At 56.6% G+C, this 25867-nt stretch overlaps 3 protein-coding genes across 3 annotated transcripts; all 3 read right to left on the bottom strand.

Moving 5' to 3' along the window:
* Positions 1-1067: 1067 nt before the first annotated feature.
* AQP6 (aquaporin 6) lies at positions 1068-3578 on the bottom strand. The gene is made up of 4 exons (XM_069491540.1): positions 3177-3578; positions 2226-2384; positions 1921-2001; positions 1068-1268 (listed from the first exon to the last, which is right to left on the bottom strand). The coding sequence occupies exons 1-4, from the start codon at positions 3576-3578 to the stop codon at positions 1068-1070; spliced, it is 843 nt and encodes a 280-aa protein (XP_069347641.1).
* Positions 3579-11143: 7565 nt separating this feature from the next.
* On the bottom strand, positions 11144-14906 carry AQP5 (aquaporin 5). The gene is made up of 4 exons (XM_069491130.1): positions 14392-14906; positions 13187-13351; positions 12659-12742; positions 11144-11851 (listed from the first exon to the last, which is right to left on the bottom strand). Exons 1-4 carry the CDS (start codon positions 14752-14754, stop codon positions 11666-11668), a joined length of 798 nt encoding a protein of 265 aa, XP_069347231.1. The 5' UTR covers positions 14755-14906; the 3' UTR covers positions 11144-11665.
* Positions 14907-20881: 5975 nt separating this feature from the next.
* AQP2 (aquaporin 2) lies at positions 20882-25436 on the bottom strand. Its single transcript, XM_069490905.1, has 4 exons — positions 25077-25436; positions 22304-22468; positions 21854-21934; positions 20882-21091 (listed from the first exon to the last, which is right to left on the bottom strand). Exons 1-4 carry the CDS (start codon positions 25434-25436, stop codon positions 20882-20884), a joined length of 816 nt encoding a protein of 271 aa, XP_069347006.1.
* Positions 25437-25867: the final 431 nt, after the last annotated feature.

Below are 25867 nucleotides of genomic sequence, written 5' to 3'. Positions count from 1 at the left end.
GGAGAGGACTGTGTCCATTTTGTACCTGGGGAAGCTGAGATCCAGACAGGACCCCAAGTCATGGGCAGAGTAGATATAGAACAGCCTTTAAATCTTAACCAATTTGGACTTCAGTAGACCTTCAGAGGCACTGAACTTCAAATCTTGGTTTCCTGGGTCATTCTTGGGTTCCCACCATCTTTGGGACTTACTTGACTGCATTTTTTTGGGATCCCGGTAATGCTGAGAAGGAAGCAGGAGATGGCTTCTTTGGCCCAGGTTAAGAACTGGGGGCTGGGGTGGGGGCTTCCCCTCTCAGGATTGTTCCCATGAATGGCTGTAGGGTGGAAGTCAGGGCAGACAACTGGGGAGAGCTTACCCTGGGAAAGCCCTTTCTGGCTCAAACCTCTCTTCCTATATTCTGCCCCTCTGCCAACCGGAGGAAAGTTTCCTCTCTCTGTCAGCTCTTTCTAAGGGTGGGGTCTTCTCCTGAGCATTTCGAGAAGTGAGGAATAAAGATCTTTTGGGAGTTGGTCTCTGTCCTCAGGAAGCCCCCAGTCTGAGAGAGGAGTCATAGCTCCCCAGCTATCCCCAAGGGCAGGGAAATCCCTCTCAGGAGCTCAGAGGCTGTTCCAGGACCTGATTCTTCCAGGAAGCCTGTCCGCTCCTCCCCAAGGATTTCCCAAGGTCCCTGTAGCTCTCAGTATCTAAGCAGGGTGGTTGCCTGGTCTCCAGTTTCCTTTTTCCCAAAGACACAGGGATCTGGAGGCTCAGAACTCCCACTGGTGTCTAGTTGGGTGAGGGAAGGGAGGTAAGAGTGATCATGAAGTCCCCTGCCCCCCTCTGCTCTGTCTCATTAAGAGATGGGGAGGGGACTGGACAGATTTGCTTCCAGATTCTTTCTATCTAGAAATGTAATGCCAGGGAGAAGAGCTGGCACCCCCTGGCCACCCTGTTAGGACAAGGGATCAAGCCTCCCCATTGACACCCCTCCCAGGAAAACCTCAAGTTAGGCCATTCAAGGCACATTGCCCACTTACAGGGCTCCTCTCTGAATCCTGAAGGCGGGGGGCAAAGTCTATGCCGTTTCACACAGTCTCCATTTCCGTGTCCTCTGAACTGGATTGGGATTCTTTCTTCTGGGGCTCCACCCCTACCACTCTCTCTCCCTCCACAGTGCCTGTGAGGATGGCCAGTCGCTGGGCCAGGGTCTTGGTGTCAGGGAACAGGATAAAGTTGTAGATCAGTGAAGCCAGTACAGCTCCTGTCAGAGGTCCCACCCAGAAGACCTGAGAAGAAAGTAGACACCTACCCATGAGCTATCAGGATCATAGGGTGGCTTTGTGGCCTCTGCCTGCTTCCCTAGGGCTGACATGGTCTCCCGTCTTCCTCAACTGTCTGCAAGGTGGTAAATTTGAGAACCACAAGTCCTGCCTCCACACAAGGTGAGGGCACCTTGCCGTCCATGGAGCTGGGTCCAGAGGGCCAGACTCCTCTCCCCTCATGTCTCTTTCCTCCTGCCTCCCCCATTTTAGCCATGAGTCCTAGCTATTGCCGTTTCTGTCTCTGCTGGCGTATCTGTCTGTTTCTGTTTTGTCTTTTTCTTTATCCAAGTTTGAGAATTAATCCAGCTGGAGAAAGTGAATAAGGAAACAGCCAGGACTTAAGGCTCGGGCCAAAGCCATAGCTTCTGTCCTGGCCCACTTCTTGCCAGTCTCCTGGATCCCCTGGGTTATCAATGCTGGAAAGGAAGGAAGTACAAGCTGGGACGCTTACTCTGGCCTTCTGAGCTTAGGGGACCTCCACTCTGGGGTCAAAATGGTTGGGGGTGGGGGTTGTCTCCCCAAGTCTCTGTGGACCCACTGCTGGTAAAACCCAATGTCTACTGTCCCTACTCCAGCCCTCTCCCTTCCCCATGGCTGCCAGTAGAGAGGGTCTCACCCAGTGGACTGTGAACTTCCCAATGATGACAGCAGGACCGAAGGAGCGGGCTGGGTTCATAGAGCAGCCGGTGAAGTAGATCTGGGGAGCAAATGCAGGGCCAGGGTGTGAGGAGGCTTATGGCAGGCCTAGAAGGGGAGAGTCCCTTCTGTCCTGGCCCCAGCCTTGGCATCAGGCAGCACCATATCCTGGCCTCAAGGGATGTGGGGCTCAGGGAGGGATACTTCCTGGCCTTCAGGGCCCTGCAGCTTCCCCAGGGAGGGACCCAGTGTATCCATGTGCATGGTGTCCCCTTTGCCCCTTACCCCAATGAGGTGGCCCAGTGCCACAGAGATCCCAATCATGGTGGCTGGGGAGCCCGATGTCTGACGGCTGTCGGTGGAAGCAAAGACACAGAGTACCAGCTGCAGGGTCAAAACCAGCTCCACTGCCACTGCTTGGCCAATCGAGACGCTGTTCTGGACCTGGGCAGAGGGTTATGTTGGAGCAGATGCATGCTCTGCCCATGGCACGGTGAACCCCCAGGCTTGTTCCCCTCAGCTGTAAGGGGGGTGACACCTCATCACTGCTCAGCTCCAGGACTTGAGGAGATCTGTGCAGTGGAGCTCACATCAGCCCTGGACACTTGCTCCCTGCAGAAGTGAGTAGCACCCCTCCCACCCCACCAATTGGTTGGTTGGGGCCAGTGGTTCAGGAGCAGGAGGCAGGAGCCCAGGACTGCTGGGGAAGGGAAGGCTTGAGAAGCTGGGGATGCTTGTTTGAGAGGAGACTGGCGGTAGGAGCAGAAGGAGGAGACCTGGGGAAGTAGGTGGAACATAGATGGTTAGGGGAATGGGGTGGGGGAGTAGGCAGTCCTTGAGGTGCTGGGGAGGGAGGAAGTTGGGGAAAATGGAGGAGCAGAGGACACGGGGTAGAGCTTGGAGAGGAAAATGAAGTGCTTGCAGGATCCCCTTCCTCTACCCATAGCCCCAGTCCTCCCTTGGCCACGTCTATCCTTTAAATGCCTGGTCCTTCTCTGACTCCTTCCCCTTTTGCCTTCAACATCTGTTCCTCACACCACAATCCCATTCTATTCTTCCTAGACTAAGGCCAAGCCTGATTCCTCTGGGACCCAGCACCCAGCCCAGAGCAGGTGCGGAGCATGTGGCTGAATTGTTTCTTCCTCTGTTCTCTCTCCTCGGGTCTGGCCCTCCACCCCTACCACCCATGTGGACTCCCTCCTCCTGGCCCTGCCTTGCATCCCTCCCTGCACCTACCATATTAATCCCAATGGTCTGTCGGATGTCTCCTGGTGTGACCCCGTAAAGCAGAGCAGCCCCTACGGTGGCCCCTGCCAGCTGGGCAGCCACATAGGCCACAGCACGGGGCAGAGAGATGTGGGAGCCCACGAGGAAGGCCAGCGTCACGGCAGGGTTGACGTGGGCCCCACTGGCCTTCCAGGTGACCTGCACAACCATAGCTGTGACCAGGTTGAAGGTGATGGCGATCTGCAGCACGGAGGGAAGTGCCGAGGGCCAGCGCAGGGCCGAGCCGACGCCAAAGAACACATACAGCCCCGTGGCCAGGAACTCTGCAAATAGTGCCCTGATGATGGCTGTCCAAGGCTCGCATGACAATATCCTAGCCCAGCCGTGCCCCCCTGGCTCCACAGCATCCATGTCCTGGTGCCTAGTGCCTTGGCTGTCACCTTTGCTCCAAGGGCCTCGCCTCTGTCCTCTTGTCCCTTGTCTCTGGCTGATTCTGGCTTTCACTCTCTGTGGAGCCTTCTCTGTCCCCCACCTGCAGTGCCTCTACCACGCTGCCGTCCCAAGGAATGTGCTGGTCAGACTGGCAGGGAGCAGGCAGATGGGGTTATGCACATGCCTGCCCCAGCCTGAGCTCACCTGACTGGGGCAGGGGAGGTGGCGGGGAGGGCCGTCCGCAGGGTGCTGAGCTGGAACCTCCCAGTTGGTTTTCCAGGGCTGGAAAGGTCTAACTTGTGCTGCAGGCAGAGGTCTAGCCTGAGGGTCGCAGGTGCAGGGCAGAGTGGTCATGTTATTCATGTCCTGATGTCAGCTTCAATCGAGCAAGATCACTCAGATCCCCAAGTCCAAGGCCTGTTTCAGGGGGTCCTATTCTCCTGGACCCCTCTATCTCTAGGCTCTGCCTCCAGATGGGCTGAAACTGCTGTGTCCCTTAAACCCAGATATGATATCAAGTGCTCTCCTCTATTCCCACTTGAAACCCCTCTCGCAGAATGCAGGTGTTAATAGAGTTGACTTTGCTAAGGACTTGGGCCTGTGGGGTCTGGGGGGGCAGGGAGGGGCAGATGGAGAAGGGGTTTATTCCACAAATAACCAAGCAGCATCAGGTCACACACGTGGCAGGGGCACCTCTGCTGTCTACCAGTGGGAATTTCCACTGGCCCTTCACTCATTCTTTCCTACCTCTCTGCCCTCCCTTCTCAGCCCATCCCTCTCAGGGCCAAACAGATTCCTCTCCTTTCTCACGCAGGGCAGCTTAACCATTTTTGTGACTATGTTGGCCCTAAGGTCACCCATGCTCCAGCCTCTCCCCTTTTACCCCCAGCAGCATATCAACATATTTTCTCAAGCAAAAGTGTTTCCTCCCTAAGAGGAATCTGCCAAGCTGTTGAAATAATAATCTTCACCTCTTAACCACGTCTGGGTGCCCAAGGACGTCCTCTGGTTGTTCTCGGGCTCCTGTATGTAATGCAATCTTTCTCAAAATGAGATCCTCATCTCTACCCCCAATGCACTCCTCTTGTTTCTTCCAGCTCAGTTGGTGGCACCTGGGAAACATCCTTGACCCTTCTCTCCTTCCTTCCCCCATGATAAAATAAAAATAAAACCATCAAGTCCTGCTGATTTTGAATCCTAAATATCTCCTGACTGTGCCCTCCGTTGCCACCCCTGCTGCCCCGCAGCCTTTAACCAGTCTCTCTGTCTGCTCCCTTGCTCTGCTCCAATCAATTCTCCACACTGCAGCCCGAGTGCTAAAATGCAAATCTGATCATGCTGCTCCCCTGCCAAAATCCCTTCAAAGCCTCCCTTCTTCTGGAAGCTCTGTGCCTGCCTTCAGGGACTCTGCTCCTCCTACCTCTCTCTCTCCACTGCTTACCTCATCCTTTACCCTCTGGCCCCACTAGATGAACACCCCTGCTGGTCTCTCTGGAGGATGCTCTCTTCTGAGAAAGCCCTTGTCACTCCCTTTGCTTGGGTAACTCCTAACCCATCCTAAGGCTCAGGTCACTTGCTCCATTCCTGGGTGAGGGCCCCTCTGTGTGCTCCCGCCACACTTAGGCATTTTTGTGTACTACAGTCACCACTCGATGTTGTCATGGTGTTAATGTGTTTCCCCAATGAGGCAAGGCGGTGAGCTCCTAGGGGATGGGAACCAAGTTTTGTTCATCACTACATATAGTGTCTTGCACAGAGATTGCCGTAGTCAGTGCTCAATAAATATTTGTTGAATGAATGAATAAAAACTTCTTGACCTCCTAGGGCAGATGACCTTCGCGTCTGCTTCGTTTCAGCCTTATACCTGTCCCCACCTGGGATTGAGCCCTCTGATATCTTTAAGTGAAATGGCCCAACTCTGGACCACAGGCTCTGTCCATCCTCCCTCCCCTGTCTGAGTCCCAGTAAAACCCCTCGCCCATCCCCGTCTGTTCTTCTTGCTGTCTTGGCTTCATCTGACCCTCTCCAGGGGACCCCTGGGCATCTCACCTCTAGCACACTCTTGCCAGTGCCCCACTGTCCTGGCTCCCTGTCCTCTCCATCCTGTCTGCTGCTTGTCTCCATTTTCATTTTCCTCCATGCCTCGCTGCCCCCCATCTGCGCTGCTGAGCACTGCTGGAGAAGCTCGTCCAGCCGTGCAGACTGCTGCCGTGACAAGTCCACGGTCTGGCCTCAGCAGGGGTGGCAGCTCTGCTCAGCAGTCCTTCCATGGCTCTCCCCCCTTCTTTAAATCTTCCCCACTCTTCAAGTACCCTACTCACTCTGGCTTTCTCTCAGCAGAGGACCGCCCCGTGCCTCCCATTCCACTTACAAAGCCAAGCTACCTACTAGGCAAGCCTTCTTCCCACCCTTCCTCCCCAGCCACAGCCTCACCGGCAGCTGCCCCAAGCCCCTGCCAGTGCCCTATGGCCTTGAAGAAGAGGCAGCCCTTCTCTTGTGTGCAAGTTGTGAGGGGGCTGGAGGGAGATCCTTTGTACTCTTGGCAAGAGGGCCCCTTTGAGCAACTGGGGCCCTCTCTTGGCAATTCCCAGTCTCACCTGTGGCTTTCACTCCTCCCTCTTTCCTGGCTTCTTCTCTTTAAATGTGCCTGGGTAATCTCAGAGAAGTGAAAAATCATGGTTTGGAGCCAAGGTTCCAGTCACCCGCTCACTGTACTAGAGCACCTGGCCCTCCGGTACTGAAACTGCTCTGGCAAAGGCCACCATGACCTCTCCAGCCCTCCTCACCCTTGGCCTTCTGTAGCACATGCACTGCTGGCCGTCTCCCTCCTGAAACCTCTTTTGTCCTGGCCTATGTGGCACAGTCATCTCCTGGCTCTCCTCCCACCTCTCTGAGGGTGCTTCCTTGGCCTCCATTGCTGGCTCCTCTTCTGCTGACCTTTAGACCCAGGCCCTGTCTGCTCCTGACCCACTCTCTTCTCACTCCTGGCGAGACTGTGCCTGGGTAGCCCTGTTGACATCTGTGGCCTCCATCCCCTTCACAGACTGTCAACTCACAACACTGCCTCCAGACCTCTCTCCTGAACTCCAGACCCACACGCCTCCCCGCTAGACCCTCCAGCCTGTGCCTTCTTGTCCCTCTCCCACTGGGTGGCTCCAGGTCAGAGCCCCAGAATCATCCAGATACCTCTCCTTCCTGCAGCCCACACCAAACAGGTGACCAGGTTCCTGGTAATTCTTTCTGACACCTCTTCCCATTCTCATTTGCCACTGTCCCAGTTCAGCACTTATTGTTTCTCCATGGATTACTGCGTTAACCTTACTAGACTCTCAGACTCCACTACATCCATGCCCTTCCTCACCACTCCCCTCTCCACTGCCAGAGAGATCCTTCCAAAATGCAAAGCTGATCACATTACTCCTCTGCTCAAAAACCTTCAATGACTACCCATTGCCTCAGGATCAAGTCTGAATATCCATGGATATTCAGGCTTCCTCCCACTGTCCACGCTACACCCTATACCCCAGCCAGGCTAAACATTTATACTTCCCCAAAATGAGCTTCAGAGCCCTCTGTATGCTGATTTATTTTTTTATTTTTCTTTTATTTTTTTTTGAGACAGAGTCTCACTCTGTTGCCTGGGCTAGAGTGCCATGGTGTCAGCCTAGCTCACAGCAACCTCAAACTCCTGGGCTCAAGCGATCCTTTTGCCTTAGCATCCTGAGTAGCTGGGACTACAGGCATGAGCCACCATACCCAGCTAATTTTTTCTATATATTTTTAGTTGTCCGGCTAATTTCTTTTTATTTTTAGTAGAGATGGGGTCTTGATTTTGCTCAGGCTGGTCTCGAACTCCTGAACTCGAACGATCCTCCCACCTCGGCCTCCCAGAGTGCTAGGTTTATAGGCATGAGCCACCATGCTCGGCCTGTATGCTGATTTTGAAATGCCTTTCCTCCTTGTTCCTCTTTCCAGACTTTGCACAAGTGCAGTTCCTCTAGGAAGCCTTCCCTGACTTCCCTTCCCAGCAGAGTCAGGGCAGGCAAGCTTCACAGAGAAGTAGGGCTCGAGCAAAGCCAGGGGCTAGTTGTGGCCTCTGCCTCCTCAATGCCTTCACTGTTCCAGTGCAAACTGCCTTCCCTGCCTGGCATAGAGGAGTCATTCAATAAATGCTCAAGGGAGGATGGATCGAGGCTGTGGGGGTAGCGTGGGTGCCGTTCCTCCCTGGCACAGTGGGTTCCCTGCCTGGGGGCTTCCCGGGGTAACTCAAGGGCACCTATCTCCTTGTTTCCCCTCAGATGGGGCCAGTAGAGGGCTTGGTGGACAGATGCTTACCAGTGCCTGCATCTGACCTCGCTTCAGTTTCTGCACTTGTAAAACTGGCACCAAATGGCAGCAATATTTATCGGTTGAGAGCTTTTGAAAAGACAAGTGAGAGCATTTTGAATATAGCCATGTATATTGCACCCCTAACCAATTGCTTAACTTCTGTGACCTCAGTATCCCCATTTATAAAATGGGGAAGACAATCCCCACCTCCCTGTGTGTTGTTAGGAGCAAATGTGCTGACACCCAGCAGAGTGCCTCCGAGTCAGAAAATGTTGGTTCTTAGGATTGCAACTCCCTCCCCTCTCCAGTGAGACAGCTGTGGGGACTGGGCAGGGGTGGCAGTCCCTGCTCTTGGCCCTGGAGCCTGAGACAGCTTTGTCCCCAGCTAGCCTAAAGCAGAGCCTCCTCGAGCCTTGCCTGGACCAGGACAAAGTCCTTCACCCACCGGACCCAGGTGGGTATTGCACAGGGCCTGCCCCAGCCAGCACCTTCCCAGCCCCAGCTAGTTCCGGGCTCTCATGCCAAGCTTTGAGCTCACTCATGCTCAGAGACCTTTTGCCAAGCCCCACCCCTGGCTGCCCAGTCTGCCTGTCCATGCGAGCTCTGACTGAGGTCCTCTCAGGGCTTGGGGAAGATAAGGAGAGCAAGAGGGAGGGGAAGGAGGGAGGTGCTTGGAAAGAAGAGAAGGAGAATGAAAACCTGACAAAGGGAAGGGATGCAAGGTGGCTTCCAGTGCCTCATCTCACTGATCCCCACAAAAACGTGCAAAGGTCAGGAGATCTGATATTCTCACCCGCGGATGAAGGTGGAGGAAGCTGAGGCTGAGAGGAGCCCAGAGATCTGATTCCCCCAGCAATGCCTCCTCCTGTCCACCCATCTAAACAGACAGCCCTCTGTGCATTCTCCACCTCTACCCCCAGTCCTCCTCCATCTCTCCGTCCACAGCACCATGTCCACCATCCACCTGGGGAAAACTGGCAGCCTCTGGGGAGGTGAAGGGGAGAGGAAGGAGAGGAGCCTTCTACTGGATAACCAGGCTTCTTCCTGGGTCCATCTTCAGGTGGGGCAGAGGGTCGGAGAGGTGACTGGGCACCTGTGTGCTTGGGTCTGTGTGCACGCATGTGCCTTTCTGAGAGCAAGTGGGGCCAGTTATCAGGTCCAGCTGAGCCGCCCTGTGACAGTGAACGGGGCTGGGGGGAGGGTATATGCGGATCGGTGTGCAGACACAGCCCCTTAGGTACAACTGAAGGTCCGTGTGACTCCGAGCCTGAGACGTGGAGTTTGTGTGTGTGTGCTCGCGGGGCACGGGTCTTTGTGAGCCCGCAGACCGGGCGGCTCCGCGGAGATCCAGCGCAAGGAGCGCAGCGCCCTCTGCTGGCCAGACGGGCCCGACCTCTGTAACTCGTCAGCACAAAGCCCCGGGGCCGGCCGGACGCCACCTGCAGGAAGCGCAAGGCCTGCAACTCGCTCTGACTGGGTGCCCCCCCACCGACGGTCTGTCTCTCAAGGGTCCACCACTCTGCCACACTCCCCCTTGGGGCCCGTCAGAGAAGGGAATGTAAACTGCTGGGTTGGAGGGAGAGGCCAGCCTCCCATTCATAGCTTGTACCTGAGTCTTCCAGAGACCGGCGGGGGACTCGGGGGGAAGGGCGCCCCTCTCTTCTGCACCCCCTCCAGGATAGTTGGGTGGGGTGGACTTGGGGTAGGCTGCTTCCTGGTGGCCTCAGGAGACCCAAGCCTGAGACTCCCTGTGTCCTCCATCCCCACCCCCCGTCTGGCCAGAGCCCAGACCCGGGGCTGGTGGACTAGGAGGCCGAGCGGCTGTGGATTCGGTGGACGAGGTCTCCCCCTGCTGGCCGGAGCTGGCACGTGCAGCCCGGCTAGCCCCGGCCCCGGCCCCGGCAGGTTGGAGGAGGTGGGAAGGTGAGCCTGGGGAAGACCGCGAAGGCTGCTCCTCCGCTGGGGCCGAGGCTCACACACACACACCCTGCCACGCCGTGTTGTCTGTGAGCCCACGAGGCGGACAGGGGCGGCTGCAGCCCCTGGGACTGACCCTCGCCAGCCAGGGTATACAGCTTGTCCTGCCCCTTCTCAGGCCATCTCCTGGACTGCTGCCCACCCCGCGCCCCCTTTCAGAGGCAAAACGAAGAGCAAGGGCAGAGGTTGCGATGTCAGAGAAGCAGGCGCTCTGGTCAGTCACTCCGGCGGGCGGAGGCGGTGGTTGCGGTTCCAGGGAGGCGCACGTGCGCACGTGCGCGCCGGTTTCCTTTCGCACCACCTTACCGAGTGAGCGGGCAGCTTCCCTCCGCCCATTGTCTCGTCTTCTCCTCACAACAACCCATGAGGTAGGTAAAAGTTTTCCTATTTTAGATGAGGTAATTAAAGCTCAGAGAGCTTATGGTGCCCAAAGTTGCGCAGCAAGGTTTGACCGTGGCATGGCTGGTTCCGGGCTGGCCTGCTCAGCTGCCGCCTAGCCGCTCACGTGTGACTCCCGCCTGCCTCCCAGAAAGCCCCCCACCCAGGCCTCTCCGCCTTCTCTCATCGAGTCCCAGCTGCCCTGTGAGGAAAGCAATTTTTATCTTCATTTTGCAGATTAAGAGATGGAGGCCCGGACAGTTTAAGCCGGTTTCCTAAGGAGTGTCAGTGGGGACACATGGGCAGAGGCAGGAGAGGAGACCTGGGAAAGGGCTGGGCCCATGTGGCTTCTGTGGGGGGCATGGGGGGAGCTGCTCTGGCTGAGCACAGGCTCCCAGCCTGGCACCTTTTTGAAAAATCAAGCTTTGGAGAAAGGGGCTGAGGGCTGTGCCTCCTCCTGGGGACAGAGCCTGGCTGGTCACCCCTTGGCATCTTGAGGGGCTGCGGTTGGTTCACTCCTCCTCTGCCCTGCCTGGCACACCCTGGCACTGCCCTCCTCAAGTGCCAGCCAGGCCTCCTCAAGTGGCAGGGACTTGACATAGCTGAGACCCCTCCTTCCTGGCCTCCAGGTCCATTTCCATATTTGGTCCTCTCTCTCCGTCTCTCCCTGCCCCCTCCCCAGCTCTGACTCTCTAGGCCTCCCCTGGCCTCAGCTGCCCTTTCTTTCCACAGAGGACTTGTCCTGAGTCCCCTGGCACCCCCTGTGGAGATCACTGTGTAAGATGTGGGAAGACAAGGGGACAGGTGATAGGCCAGACTGTCCCAAGGAGAGACTTGTGGGTAGAGGCAGAGGTGGAACCTGAATATCAGTGGTTTATTGGGAAGCCCCCACTCCAAACACCAGCAGCCCCACTTCATGCATGCTTGACTGGAAATAAATAAGGTGGCACTCAGTGAGCCAGTCCATCTTCCTCCTGAGGAGCTCTGGGGGAGGGTCCGCCTCTGCCCACCTGGGGGCTGGGATCCCTCTGGCTCTTGGGGAGGGGTTGGGGAGGGTGGGGGACACAGACTGCAGACCACCCCTTTCTGGCCTGGCCCTGGGGCAGCCTGTGAGCCTGGTGCTGCATTCATGATCTCTGAAGTCTGATCTCTGCCCTGTCCCAGAGAGACCCCTCCCCAAGAGACCCCAGCCCTGGGCCCCCACCCCGAGAGTCCCATCATGGGTTTCTGCTCCGATCTTTAGCCGTGTAGCCTGGGGAGCCAGCGCCTCCTCCTCAGCCAAGAGGATCAGCTGTGGGGAAGGAAGCTTTGCTGTCATATTTTTTTTCTTTTTTCCCCCCTGTGGTTCGGAGGATGAGGGCCTGGCCCCTGCCTGACACTGGTCAGCGGGCCGTCAGCTCCATGGTCTTCTTCCGCTCCTCCCGCTGCTCCTCCCAGTCCTCTTCAGGCTCATACGTGCCCTTGATGATGGCCACACGCTCACTCAGGCTCAGGGAATGAGGGAAGAGCAAGTAGAAGTAGAGGATGGCAGCCAGGGCAGCCCCCAGGATGGGCCCCACCCAGAAGACCTGGTGGAGATAGGGCCAGTGGTCAGGGGACTGAGCGCCAGGCCTGGGAGATCACACCTCCCCCTACCAGAGGACAGAGCCCTGGATCCTAAGAGGAGACTGGCATACAGACTTCCGGACCTGCAGAGGGAAAGCCTTCCTCCCACTTCCAGACAGATATACACCCCACTCTCCAGTGACAGAGACATGGGCCACAGACACTCAGATCCTCAAAGGAGGTAGACAGATCCCCAGAGGGCCAGGCTCCCTCCAGCTGCACCCTAACGAGAATCAAATGAACCTTTAAAGGGGACATATGGATCCTCAGAGAGACAGAAGAACAGGATTCCTCTCCCCTCAACATAGAGATAGAAACACAGACCCTGGAGAGTGACCATGAGCTCTCAAAGGAAGTGACAGAAAGATTGTCCAGAGAAATAGATGCACAGGAAGATTTCACCAACCCTCTTAATAGGGACAGATCAATAAAACATCAGAGAGGATGGACATATAGATGCCGAGAGGGACAGACACAAGATCCTCAGAGCAGATCAACACAGTTCTCCTCTGTTACCTCTAGGAAGGTACAGATCCCCTTTCCTAGGGAGACAGACACTCATAACCCCTGTCCCCAGGGGCTCAGACCATACAAACTCACCCTGCCCTTCTGGCCAAATCCCAAGTCCCCTCTTCTCTCCAGACACCGCTCTCCCACCCACTCCCAAGCTCTGGGCCAACAGCTTCCAGAAAGTCCCTTCAACTCTCAGCTGCCACTGCTGGGTCTCCAGGCCCTCGTGGCCAGGAAGCCAGGGGAGGGCCCAGACTCACCCAGTGCGAGGGGCTAAACCGATTCATGACCACTGCGGGGCCGAAAGAGCGAGCTGGGTTCATGGAGCAGCCGGTGAAGTAGATCTGGAGAGAGAGGGTGGTGGTGAGGAGGGCAATGTTCTTGTCCACTCCCACAGAACCTGGACTCTCCTAAGGTCACACAACAGTCCAGGGGCTCAGCCAGGTCTCAAACTCATGTCTCCCGATTCCTAGGTTGGCAACCTCTCCCTCCAGGATCCCAGCTGTCCAGTTAACAATGGTCTACTCTCTTCTCTGTCCTGAGCTTGGGCTTGATTCCCTGCCCCTACCTCACCTCCTACTTACTCCTCTCTTTCATCAGCCCAGAGAATGTTTTGGGGGAGGGGGGTTAAGTCTGGGGCCCAGTAGTGCCAGAGTCCAGAAGCTCTAAATCCAGGCCTTAAACTCAGCTGGACTCATTAGTCTGGTGGAGGTCTACTCTTGGGCTCCATTATTTGCCTGGAGTGTCTGCCCCCAACCCAGCCCCAGCTGAGTGTCGGCACTGCTCACCCCAACAAGGTGACCCAATGTGACAGATAGGCCAATGGACAGGGCCGGGGATCCCACAGGGCTGGTGCGGCGGGAGTCAGTAGAGGCGAAGACGCAGAGCCCCAGCTGGAAGGTCAGAATCAGCTCCACCACCATGGCCTTGCCCTGTGTCGTGTTGTTGTTGAGCTGCAAGGGGAGGGTGGGTTAGGAGCTCTTCGTCTTCTGGCTCTATAGCCCGGGGCTTGGGGAGAGGGGCTTTAGGTCTCCAAGGACACCTAGAGCACCTTGGCATCTGGAAGCCAAGCCCTGTGCATGTCACCTCAAAGAAACCATTTGTGGAAGCTTGAAGTTCCGGCCTGTGGCTAAGGGCAGAGTATCCTGGACACAGGCCTGTCAACGGCTCTGCCCAACCCCCAACTTCCACAAGCTGGCATTTACCCCCCTCCTGTGGGCAGCTGCCCAGTTTGCCTACTGCACCCCCAACCGGCCTCCTGCCCATGCCTGACCTGATGCTGGTGCCAACCTCAAACCCGTCTCTCCAGTGTGGCTGACTCACGGCTTGACAATGGCCGAGAAAATCCTCCTCTGTGTTTGATTAATGAACCCAGTTTGCATGGTGGGGGTGCTACTCAATCTGCGGCTACAGGAGTGGGGAGGCAGCAGTGAGCAGGAGCAGGGGGTGGGGAAAGGAGGAACCAATATTCAACAGAGCCCACTACGCATTGGCATGTTAGAGGGTTCATGTCCATGACATCTGCTATGGTAGATGTGACCATCCCCATGTAATGGATGAGAGAAATGAAGGACAGAGAGGCTAGGGTCACAAAAGCCAGGATGACAACCCACTTCTCTCCGAGGGTTCCACAAAACCACACCACTGATGAGCAGGCAGGGGAGGTGAGGGACCCAAGAGGAAAGCAGAGTTCAAAGGCGAGACAGGAGCAAAGGCAGAAGTTTTGGGCAAGAAAGGAGGTGCGGGAGGCACCTGGAGAGAGGCCAGGATGAGCCAGCATGAGGAGGGGGCAGAGGAGGTGGATATGAGCAAGGGAGAGGGGACACACATCGGCCCGGAGATTTATGGTCTTGGCCTTAGGAGGCTCTCACCTTCCTGGCAAGGGCATGGGCTGGCCCACCCTGTTGCACCCATTTTCCAGATAGGGCCTGGAGGCCTGGTCCTGAGCCCACCCAGGGTCCCTGCTCCCTCGCCCAGCCTGGTGGGCACTCACCGCGTTGACTGCCAGATTGCCCCGGGCATTGAGTGGTGCCAGCCAGTAAAGGGTGCCTGCCCCGGCAATGGCACCCACCAGCTGGGCCACCACGTAGAAGACAGCCCGGAGCAGCGAGATCTGGTTGCCCAATAAGAGGGCCAGGGTGATGGCGGGGTTGATGTGGCCGCCACTGACGGGCCCCAGGGCCTGGGCCATGGTGCCTATGGCGAGGCCAAAGGCCAGCGAGATCTGCAGAATGGAGGGCAGCGCCGACGGCCACTTGAGGGCTGAGCCGAGGCCAAAGAAGACAAAGATGAGAGTGGCTAAGAACTCCGCGAACACGGCCTTGAGGAAGGCCACGGAGCACACCTCCTTCTTCATGGTGGCCGCCGGGGCCGGGCAGCGGTGGCGGCAGCGGCTGGGGGCGCCCGTCGAGGCAGTGGCGGTGGCGGCAACGGCGGTGGCGGTGGGGGCAGAGGGCTGGCTGCGGGGCGCTGGGCGCTGTCCAGTACCCACTCCGCGGCTGGCGGCCTGGCGCGGGCCCGGCAGGGGCGCGCTATATAGAGGGCGGGCGGCCGGGAGCGGGGCGAGCGCGGGGGGGCAGTGGGCGGCTCCAGCGCTCGGGGGCCCGCGCGCCGCCCGGGGAGGAAAGTTGGCGGCTGCCACCGGCTCGTAGCTGCCCGCGGCCCCGCGCGCCCCCAGCCGGGCGACCGCCCCCCTGCCCGGCCAGCGGCCGACCCGCCCGGGCCACGTGACCCAGGCGGTGGTGTAGACGGGACCCGCGGCCGGGGACCGGCGCATGGTGCGCTCTAGGCGGCTCCTGCGCTCTTCTTACTGCTGCGCGTTCCGGGTTCCCTGGAAGACTTGGTTCGGTCCCGGCGCCCCGGTGCGACAGACCTCTGAGTGTCTACCTCCGCCAGGCCTTTACCTCGGTCCGCGGTCTTCCCCTTTTCTTCTCTTCGGGCCCTTGGTCCAGCTCCTCCTTTTCCTCCTGCGACCGGAGCATCCTGACCCGGCCTCACCCCTGGCTGGGCCTGAGTGATGTTATTCCCCGAGGACAGCGCCACTCAGCTCCCTGTCCGCCAGGGGCGGGCGGGCCGGCCGGCCGGGCTGGGCCGTGCAGGGCGGTGTGGCCGTCGTGGGCCGCTCCTGGGCCGGGCCGGGCTGGCTTCTAGCTAGGAGCGGGGGCGTTTGAGGAAAAGTGGGCGCAGTGCCAGCCTACCTCGATGCCTCATCGCCGGGCAATACCTGGACTAGGCAGCTGCCCCCAGGAAGGCGCCCTCTCAGGGCAGTCATCCCAGCCCCTCCGGGCATAGCCCCCTTGGGGATCCCTGCGAGTCCGCAGAAGGTGAGGCCGGGAGTTCCCTTTGTCAATAGGACCGGAGGGGGCACGTCTCTTCCTCTCTCTACCTCTCTTTCTCAGTCTCTTACTCAATCTCTTTCAGTCTGTCTCTTAAGCGCTGTGCCTCTCTCTGTCTCTCTCACACGTTCTCATTTTCTTTTTTTCCTTCCTGCCTTTTACTGTCTTAGTCTGTCTCTATTCATCTCTCTCATCTCAGTTTCTGTCTCCTATTTTAACCTTCCCTCTGGGTCTTTTACTTGCTGTGCTTTTCTTTGTTTCTGTCGGTCTCTATTTCATTTTCCATGTCCGTCTCTCTTACACGTGGTCTTTTTCAGTCCCCCCAAAGTCAAGTCCTTCTACCCCTGGCCTGGGCCACACTTTCTGCCACCCCCACCCCCCAGCCGGGTCCTTGCCTCCTTCCCTCTGAGCAGCCCCTCTCTGACCTGCGGCCTCTGCACCCCTCCCTCTTCCCATCCCCAGGTTTGGCATGTGGGGAATGAGGCTGGAGGGCTCTCCAGGGCTTGGAGGAAGGGCAGGGACGTCCCCCCAGGATCCTGCCCTAAAGACCTCCACCGCATGGGTGCTTGAGAAGCACTTAGCACAGTGCCTGGCACAGTGTCAGTCTCAGTAAAGTCTCCTTATGTTGTGACTATTAATTTTTAAAGCCCTCTGAGGGTATGGTGTGTAGCTAAGCTAGAGGGAAGGCACCCAGCGCGAGTGCAGCGGGAGGCGAGAACAGGTGCCTCTGTCAGTTTGTCAGGCAGGGGCTGAGAGGAGGAGCCTACAGGAAAGCAGGACCTGGAGGAGTAAACTCTGCTGGGCTCTCTGGCAGCTAAGAGGCCAAGGAAAACAGGGGCCAAAGAAACCCCGCTATTGTTCCCACTCTGCTCTGGCATTTCCTGCTGTGGCAACTCCTCCTCCAAGTCTCGCCTCTTAAGGCAGGTCTGTCTGTCCTTTTTTCCATGGGTCTCAAGCCTCTGTCCCCAGCACAGCACGCCAGCTGTATACAGGATTTTCTTCTGTGCCTGGGGCTCAGACTGGACAATGACCCTGATGACGCCAGAGGCCCTTGGAGGCCAGGCTCCTTCCCTGCTGAACTTGCCTCCAGTCTGCACCCTTCTACCTTCTTTCTCATCCTCTGTCCCCAGGCACTGTCTTCATGAACCCACAGGTCTCAAACTCCAGCATCTCCTCCAGGAGTAGAAGGACTCAGAAATGCTTACGGGAGGCTGGGCCACCAAGGGAAGCTCCTACCTGGGGATTTGAGCTTAGTGCTTTGCGGCTAACCACAGACTATGAAGGCCGAGACCTCGTCCTTGCCATTTTATAGATTCAGAATATAATCTATAAAATTATAGATTATAATTAGCCCCATTGTGTGATTTAATTCCAGCCTACCGGTGGGGAGACCCAGACTCAGAGGTTACTTGCCCAGGGTCACACAGTGACCTGAGATGGGAACCACAGGGTGCCACACAGATTGGTCACCTGATGTGGAACTGGTCAGGCCAAAGGAGACTCGATCTGTCAAGGTTACTCACAAGGGGCAGCTGATTCTGTTTCCTAGGCCTGTGCCTGAGGCCCTTCCATCTCTCTAACCATCAGGGTTACTCTGTCCCCAGGTTGTCACAAGAAACTACTGGAGGTATTACGTCTTGGAATTGTCTTTGCCTTGAGCACTCAGGCCCTGCCCTGCCAGCTCCAGAGAAATGCTTCCCTGGGACCTTTCCAGGCTGGGACATGGGTCTCCCCATTTGTGGCAGAGGGAATTAGAATCTCTCAGGGAGAGCCCCATCCTCTCTTCCCCTGATATAGGGAGCTCTGGATTCCTGGGGAGAAGCCAACGGCTGGGGGCAGAGTGGTAGGGAGCTCAATCTGTCTTCTGGTACCTTGGACTGTAATGACCATTTCCTAGTTGTGGAAGAAACAGCACGTGTTGGCAAATGAGCATTTATTGAGTGCTTACTATATGCAGAGCACTGTGCTAGACAAGACAGATGAAGGAAGGTAGATGGGGGAATGTCATCCAAGAACTACAAGGAGCCCTGCCCCCATAGGGCTTATAATCTAGCTAGGAGGCATTGTAGATATATACAAAATCACAACTTAAAGATACAAAACAACATCAAAGCAACATTTGTAGGTGCGAAGTCATTTGGTGCAAAGTGGGAATGTGGGAATGGCTGCTTCTGAGACCCAGTGGTCAGCCACCTCCTCCTCTCAACTCAGAGCCTTCTCTGTCCCCAGCTTGGGGACCTAGAGCTCTGTCCACGTGCCTCCATGCTGCCCTGACTCTGTCTGGTTTGGGGTGTGTCTGACCTTCACCTTTCTCCAGACGAGGTGCTCTTTAGGGGCAGAAACCTGCTTCACGTTCTTTGTCATGTCTTCCCTACCCTGCCACTGCACTCTCCAAGGCTCTGTGTTCCCCACAAGACAGTGAGCTGGGCTGGACAGGCCCAGTGTTCTGGTTTCTGCCAGGGGCTCCAAGGAGGAGTCTAGGACTTGACTCAGTGGAAAGATCATAGGATTTTGCATAAGAAGACCTGAGTTCACGTCTTGGCTCCTATATATTAATACAATCCGTGTGACTTTAGACTCATTTCTTAGCCTTGGTTTCTGAATGTATAAAATGGGAAGAATAGCATTTGTTCTGCCTATCCCACAGGGTTGGGCGATAATCACAGGGGATGATAAGGGAGAGATTTGGAAATGGTAAAACCCTTCATGGCTGCTGGCCTTTGTCCTTCCCTAACCTGTCTGAAATTTTAGGAGGATAGGCTGGGCTAATGCATGTAAGGCACCCAGCACAGCGGCTGGTACACAAGAGGTGCTCCCTCCACCTCATCACTTGGAATCCTGCTTTGACCTCTGACCCCAATTTGGGCAATAGGGGCTGGAAGTGGTGGGGATCTCACATTTAGTTTTTGGGGAGATGCAATCCAGGAAGTGGAATAGACCTAGAGAGAAATTCTTGGTACTTTCTAGAGGGGTGTGTTGCAGTGAGACAGGGTGGGGATGAGGGGCCTGAGACACATCCAGGCTGGGCTCCCAGCTTAGTGCCTTTCTGCCTTTTAACTTCTAGAGCAAGGACAGTCAGCTACCAGGAGGACAGCCCCGGAGGTCACCTTGGGTTCTGGCTCTAGCCCTCCCCCAGCAGTGAGGCCAGGTGGCTGTCACTAGCTGTTGGGGGTTTGAGAGAGTGCTCCCTATAGCACCTATGGCCCAGGGAAGCCTTTTTCTGACCCCGAAGAGAGCTTTGGTCAAGGAAGACAGACCTGAGCCTAGATGAGAGGAGGTACAATTACAGAGATGTTCTATGCACAGTCCATTTTTGAAGGGGGTGGAAGGGAGGAAGAGGCTAGACATAGTGCCTGGTTCACAGGGGATGCAGGTACAATGTGGGACAGACACAGACAGAAGCCTTGAAAGCACAGGGGCCATGGAGAACATGGAGAGGGGGCCTCTAGGTGTGACCCTTAGGTTAGTTATGTAGCAGTCCAGACAGAGAGAATGGATGGGGCTGGGCAGAGGGAAGAAGGAAGTGGGAGAACAACCAGGGTGCACTCTGGGTAAGGACAGGTTAAAAGGCTGGACCAGGATGGGGCCAGCCCAAACCCATCTCCTTCTAATTGGACCTTGGGGCTCCCAGGACTCTCCTTTGCTTTGACCACCGACTAAAGGAGGTAAAGGAGGCGGAGGGTCAGGCCCCTTCTGCCTTCTTCCCCCAGGAAGAAGAAATAATGAAATGATCCTAGTAATGCGTGATAATGGTATTAAGAATTACAGTTCACACAACCTCTTTACATGTATCATCTCACTTAATCCCAGTTAATCTCATTTGAGAACCTTTGCACTGGCCTGGAAATTTAGAAGCCTGGATTCTAGACTCAGACTCGCCTCTGCCTGGACAAGTCATTTCCCTTCTCTGGTGCTGAGCAGCAGGCTGCTCTGTCCACAGTAACTGTCCAGGGCTGGGAGCCAGAAAGGGGTGAGCATGGGATGAGGGGAGGAAGGGAGGGAAGGAACAGGGGTTCCTGGGAAGGAGGAGCTGCTGCCTGGAGGCGGGGTTGGGGGTGCTAAGAGTGGAACCCGTGGTGCAGGGGCGTTGCCTGGTGCTGGTGGTTGCATGCCTGAGCACCTTGCCCAGCCAGCCATAGGTGTGTGCTGGGTGAGAGGCTCACTTGCGAAACAGAGTGTCTCCTTTCAAGAAGTGTCTAGTTGCAAATCTCCCCCTCCCCCAAGACAAAGGCTAGGGGCCCACAAAGGGCTGTTGTTTTCTCTGCTGAAGTGGGAGGCTAATCTCTGTGTGTGTGGGGGGGGGGCGGGCTGGAGATGAGGGTCCTCTGCACACACAGCATACACACACACACATACACACGTACACACACATATGCCTGCTTCCCCCTTTGGAGAGGTCCTTCCTCAGGGCAAAAAGGAAATCCTTAGCCACCCAGCCCTCTTTTTTCCAAAGGCCATTTCTAGAGGAGTTGTTCTCTGATTGACACCTCTCTGCTTTCAGCAATGGGTCCTGGCAAGACTTGGGGCCCAGTGCTGCAGCTGGGGAGGGGGAAGGAGGGGCAAGGTAGGGGTTGGAAATCAGGACCCTCCCTTCACCTCTCTCAAAGTGGCCTTCAGATCCTCTCCTCCCCTTCTCCTGGCGATGATTGGCATCCAGGACTCATCCACTACAGAGGAAGTGGATTGATCACAGGTCGGGGAGGAAGGGATCCTAGGGGAGTGAGAATTCCCCAGCTGTGCACACTTGCACCACCAGCGGCACTCGGGGCACACACAACCCTGCATGTGAGGACAGAGAGGCATGGGGGATGTACACACACTTGCACAACTAGCAAAATTGGATGCACTATTCCCAGATCCCCCAAAGCCAGGGTCTGTACACTCCCCACCCAGTATCTGGGTTCTGGCTCTTAAGAACTTTCCTCTTCCCGCCTACGTGTGTGAATCCTTCCTCCCCAGCTCTGTCCCCAGACCCCCAGTTCCATGCAAGAGGCCAGAGCCTGGGGCAGGGGATCTGCCAGGCTCACCGCTACCGCGCAGCCCCCTTCCCGCCCGCTACCCGCTCAGCCCCCGCGGCCCTGCACGTCCTGCAAGTAGCTGCTCTGCTCGGGCGTCGGTCAGGGCCGGGGCGTCGAGGCCGGCGGACGCTCAGGCCTTGCTGCCCCGCGGCAGGCTCTGCGGCGAGTGCAGCTCGACCGACTGCCGCCGCCGCACCTCGCGCTCCTCCCAGTCGGTGTCCGGCTCCAGACCCTTCAGCACGGCCAGGCGCTCCGACAGGCTCTTGGCCGGGGGGAACAGCACGTAGTTGTAGAGCAGGGAGCCCAGGACGGCGCCAACCAGGGGTCCAATCCAGAAGACCTGGGGGCGAACGGAGAGGGCGGCTCGCACCGTGTCGGGCACACCCTGGGGCCGCACCCCTCTCCCCGCGCCAGTCCTCTCTTCACTTCCTGTGGGAAAGGGGTCTCATGTGCCATTAATATAGTAAAATGCTTACTCATGTAATTAGCAACGGCAGGAGCTGTTGGGGAAGACTTGTTAGCAGGGGCGTTAAGGGTGCAAATTCCCAAGCAATTGCTCAGGTGTGAATCCTGATTGCACCACTTACTTGCTGTGTGAACTTTGAGAAGTTACTTACGCTCTCTGTGCCTCAGCTTCTTTTCATTATAATAAAGCCTAACTGCTAGGGCTGTTGTGAAAATGAAATGAGTTTATATTTGCAAAGCACTTAGAACTAGGTTCTAAGAACTCTTAGAACTATAAGCACTAGATAAGTGCTAAATAATAACAATTATGTAAGTGTTAGGTAGTATAAACATTACCATTTGCTGAGCTCTAAGTGCCAGGCACTGTGTTGTCTGTTTTACATGGGGGACCTCACTTAATATTCCCAAGAAGCCAATGCGGTAAGAACCGTTGTTATCTTCATTTACAGATGTGCAAACTGAACCTCTGGCATCAGACCTGAGCGTGGAACCCAAGGCTCTCCAGGGCCCAGGAGGAGGAGTGTGGAGGGTTTGGGGCACAATTGCTGAGGCCCCCGCCCTACTCTATTCCAGCCCTTGTTCTCCCTCTGTATTGGGTTTCTAGGGAAGGGGAAGGTAGGGGGGTTTCAGCCATTACCCAGTGGTCATCAAACTTGCCGGTGATGACAGCTGGAGCCAGGGAGCGGGCAGGATTCATGGAGCAGCCAGTGTAGTAGATCTACAAAGGGAGGTGGGGGGCAAGGGAGAAGAGAGGTGAGGACAGTGCAGGGAGTCTTTGTCCCCTCTCCAATGCTGACCCTCAGCCTGAAGGGAATTTATGCAATGGACAGTTAACGCCATGTTTTAGTTACGGGAGTCTGCATTCATTTGGGGCTGGAATGATATCCGTCCTTATGGGGTATCTGGGAGTCAAGCCCTCCAGGGTGTCTGTCTCTCTTGGGAGTTCTGTGTATCTGTCCCTCTGAGGGTCTTTGGGGGTCTTTTGGGGGTTCTATGTATCTGTCTCTGGAATGGTCTGTGTATTTCTTTGGGGAAGGTCTATGTGTCTGTCCCTCTAGGGAGGCTGGAACCTGTGGCCATGACCTACCCCAAAGAGGTGGCCCAGGGCCACAGAGAAGCCGATGGAGAGGGCAGGGGCGCCCAGGTTGTCTCCACGGCGTTCGTCGGTGGAGGCAAAGATGCAGAGCACCAGCTGCAGGGTCAGGAAGAGCTCCACAGTCACCGCCTGGCCAGGTGTCGTGTTGTTGCCGAGCTGGGGACAGAGAGGAGGTGGGTGGGGAGTGCTGAGCACTGCTCTGGTTCTGCCTCCCTGCCCATCTGCAGTTGAGGCACCGCAGAGGCCACTGGGCTGGGAGTCAGAACACTTGGGCTCGCCAGACACCTTAGCTGGAACTACTGACACCTTATTCCTGCGCCCCGGCCCAAAGGCAGGGAGGGGTTGGACTCCCCAGGGCCTCCCAGCCAGAGGTCGGAAAACTGACTCCATGGCCCATTAGATTTGGGGGCTGAGGTTGTGTGCCTACAGCATGAGAGGAAAAGGATGCTGAGATCCAGAAATTCTGTTTCCTGCAGAGCAAAAAGGGAAGAGGTTTCAACTGCAGCAGGGAGCTTTGGGCCCGCTGACAGGAAGGCCTTCCTCTCTCTGGGCCCTAAGACACTGGTGTGACGACGAGAGGCCTGTGCCCTTTTTTCCTGTGGTCAAATGGCTCTTGGAGACAGGCTCTAGGGACTTGGGTCTGTGGGATGTGTGCCCCCTCCTCCCACGAGTCCAGCATAACCTTTGCCTGTTCCCCATTGTGTTTCAGGCCTCCGTTTTGCCCTGTGGGTTTGCTCCCCACACATTCTGTGGAGATTGGGGTGGGGACACAGAGCTCTGTCCTGCAATGCCTCCACACCCATGTGGGGTGGCCATGGCCCCAGCAGACCCTGCCTTGGGTAAGGAGAGAACCTGGGGCTGAGCAAAGAGGCTATTTTATAACTGGGCCACACCCAGCGCTGGATTTGTCTCTGGGTTTTGTCATCCTGTACCCTACGCCCTGCCTTCTGGGGCTGGGCACTGCACTGGGTGGAGCTCTGACAGTTCTCAGCCCCCACACTTCTCCAGGGTCTGAACCCCCACCCCTGGGTCCTAGCCATCAGGCTGGTACACTTGGGTCTGTCTAGGGTCTAACCTCAATCCCTCCTGTTGTCTAGTATCAGAGCCTCTGGGGAACAGTGAAAAGAGCTTTGGAAGCAGACGCTATGGAGGCCTCTGACTTGCTGTTGGACCCTGGCCTCAGTTTCTCCTTCTGTAAAGTGGGGATGATAAAACAGATTCTGGAGGACTGTGCAAGGACTAGAAATGATTTGGGTCAATTTACCACTCAGGAGGGGGACCACAGAATTTACCCCACAGTGTTGTATCAAGGATGAGATGATATCTGGCCTGACACGGGGCAGGTGCACAACAATGGTTACTTCCTGGTGGCCAGGTTAGTTCTTAATGTCCACAGAGGACACCTTGGACAGGCTTGATGCTCATCTGGCTCTCCCTAGCCCCATTCCAGCCAGGCAGGGTTCTCCCCAGTTCTTCAAGAAGGTAAATGCGGAGCAATAGCTTGGAGGAGCCTTCCCAGACCCTTCTGAGGGCCCCAGTCAGCTGTAACATGAGGGAGGAGGACGACTGAGTGTTCTCCATGGCTCCTTAGTGCTTCCAAAGCCCCATTATTAAAGAAGGACTTTCTTGGTCATGCTTTCAGGAAGTTCTTCTCTCCGTTTGCACCTCTTATTATGCAAACTGAACTCATTTCATTCTCAATGGAGACGGGCACATTCCTCAGTCTGTCCACCACTTTGGCCACTCTAGCCTTTTCTTGGCCCTGGACCCCCAGCCTCATTATATTTTCCATTAGGAAGAACAGAGAAGTTCCACAATTGGGATACCTCTGTCCCTTGCATGAGGAAGAGCCACCAGTGCAGAGGAGGGGTTGGCCATGGAGACCTTACAGGACTCTTCAAGGACGTCAAGACTCTTATCCACTAGCCCAGGAGAGGAGCAGGCCAAGAAATGCTGGAGACGGGGGCACGAAAGAGGCACTTATTGTTCTGGCTTGGGATGGGGGGATGGAGTGAGAGTTGTTCTGAGGAGGGCACAGGAGACAGGGTAGTAGGAGCAATAACGTCAGCAGAGGCAGGATACAAATGTCTACTGGTACCATCTGCCCCGAGCCCCGTGAAGGAAGAGTAGCATCAGGTTTCTGTTGGACTTGATGCTTCATTACAGTAAGAACTGGGCTAGACCTCAGCAGGGGACAGGGTCCCAAAGCAAACATGCTTTCTGAGCTGGGGGGAACCTCAGAGTTCTGTCTTCAGCATCTCCTGGTGCAGGCCCATGGCGGGTGCTGCTTTCAAGCCACGCATCGACACCTCACCACAGCCCTGCGAGTAGGGATGGGCGTGCTCACGTCTCCAAACCCTGGAGAAGGTCCCCAGAGCCCGTGGGCTAGCTGCTGATTACGTGACCCAGTGGCTAACTGGGCATCTTGGGCATTTGGGAGCTGAGGGTGATGCTGCGGCCCCTCCCTGCCACATCTCACCCCCTTCGCCTTTCCTGGGTCTGTGTAGGGACCTGGAAATCCAAGGGGCATGGGTGGGGACCAATGACCTGTGCCCTCCTCAGAACAACTCTCACTCCATCCCTCCATCCCAAGCCAGGACACGTGCCTCTTTCTTGCCCCCATCTCCAGCCTCTCTCTGTCTCTGTGTCACTGTCTCTCTTCTTTCCCAGACCCTCACCCAGCGCCAGTCCCTCCCAACTCATCCTTTGCTAGGGATTCCCCAGGATCTGCCCTTGTGGGAGGACCGAAGTTCTGGCTACTCACAGTGTTGACACCCAGGTCCCCGCGGATGTCCACTGGCGTGATCTCATGGAGCAGAGCAGCCCCTGCCACAGCCCCTAGCACCTGGGCGGCCACATAGAAGGCAGCTCGGAGGAAGGAGACATGGCAGCCCACCAGGCAGGCCACGGTCACAGCAGGGTTGATGTGGGCCCCGCTGATGTGGCCCAGAGCCTGCACCAGGGTGCTGATGAGTAGGCCGAAGGCCATGGAGATCTGCAGCACAGAGGGCAGGGCCTGCGGCCACTTGAGGGCCGAGCCAAGGCCAAAGAAGACAAAGAGGAGCGTGGCCAGGAACTCTGCAAACACGGCCCTGGAGAAGGCTATGGACCGCAACTCCCACATGCTGCGGAGCCTTCTGGGGGCCCGCCCAGCGGTCTCAGGACCAGGAGGCTTGTGGTGCTATCTCTCGATCTCTCTTTCTCAAGGCCTCTGGAGAGGCTGGGCCACGGGCATTTATAGGGGCCGTCCACCCTGAGTCTGGGTACGTGGGATGGAGGTGGAGGCATTCAGGCCAGTACCTCTTCTCCCCCGTGGCCGCCCCTGCCCACCAGCATGCCTATCACCCCATCTTGGCCTTCACAGCTGACTAATGTTCCCCATTAATGAACTCCAGATAAGGACTGACGTCCCCTGCTTTTCCGTGTTTGTTCCCTTGGTTACCCCAAGGCTGCTGCCCCAGGGCCTTCCCCACCCCCACGGGCTTCTGTGAATGGGAACCTCGGTGGGGGACGCGTCCAATGCCCCCCTCTCTGACTGAACTGTTGGCCAAGGCA

Source organism: Eulemur rufifrons, chromosome 16 (assembly GCF_041146395.1).
Source record: "Eulemur rufifrons isolate Redbay chromosome 16, OSU_ERuf_1, whole genome shotgun sequence".
In the NCBI taxonomy this organism is placed as follows: domain Eukaryota; kingdom Metazoa; phylum Chordata; class Mammalia; order Primates; family Lemuridae; genus Eulemur; species Eulemur rufifrons.
This window is presented reverse-complemented; position numbering and strand designations above follow the sequence as displayed.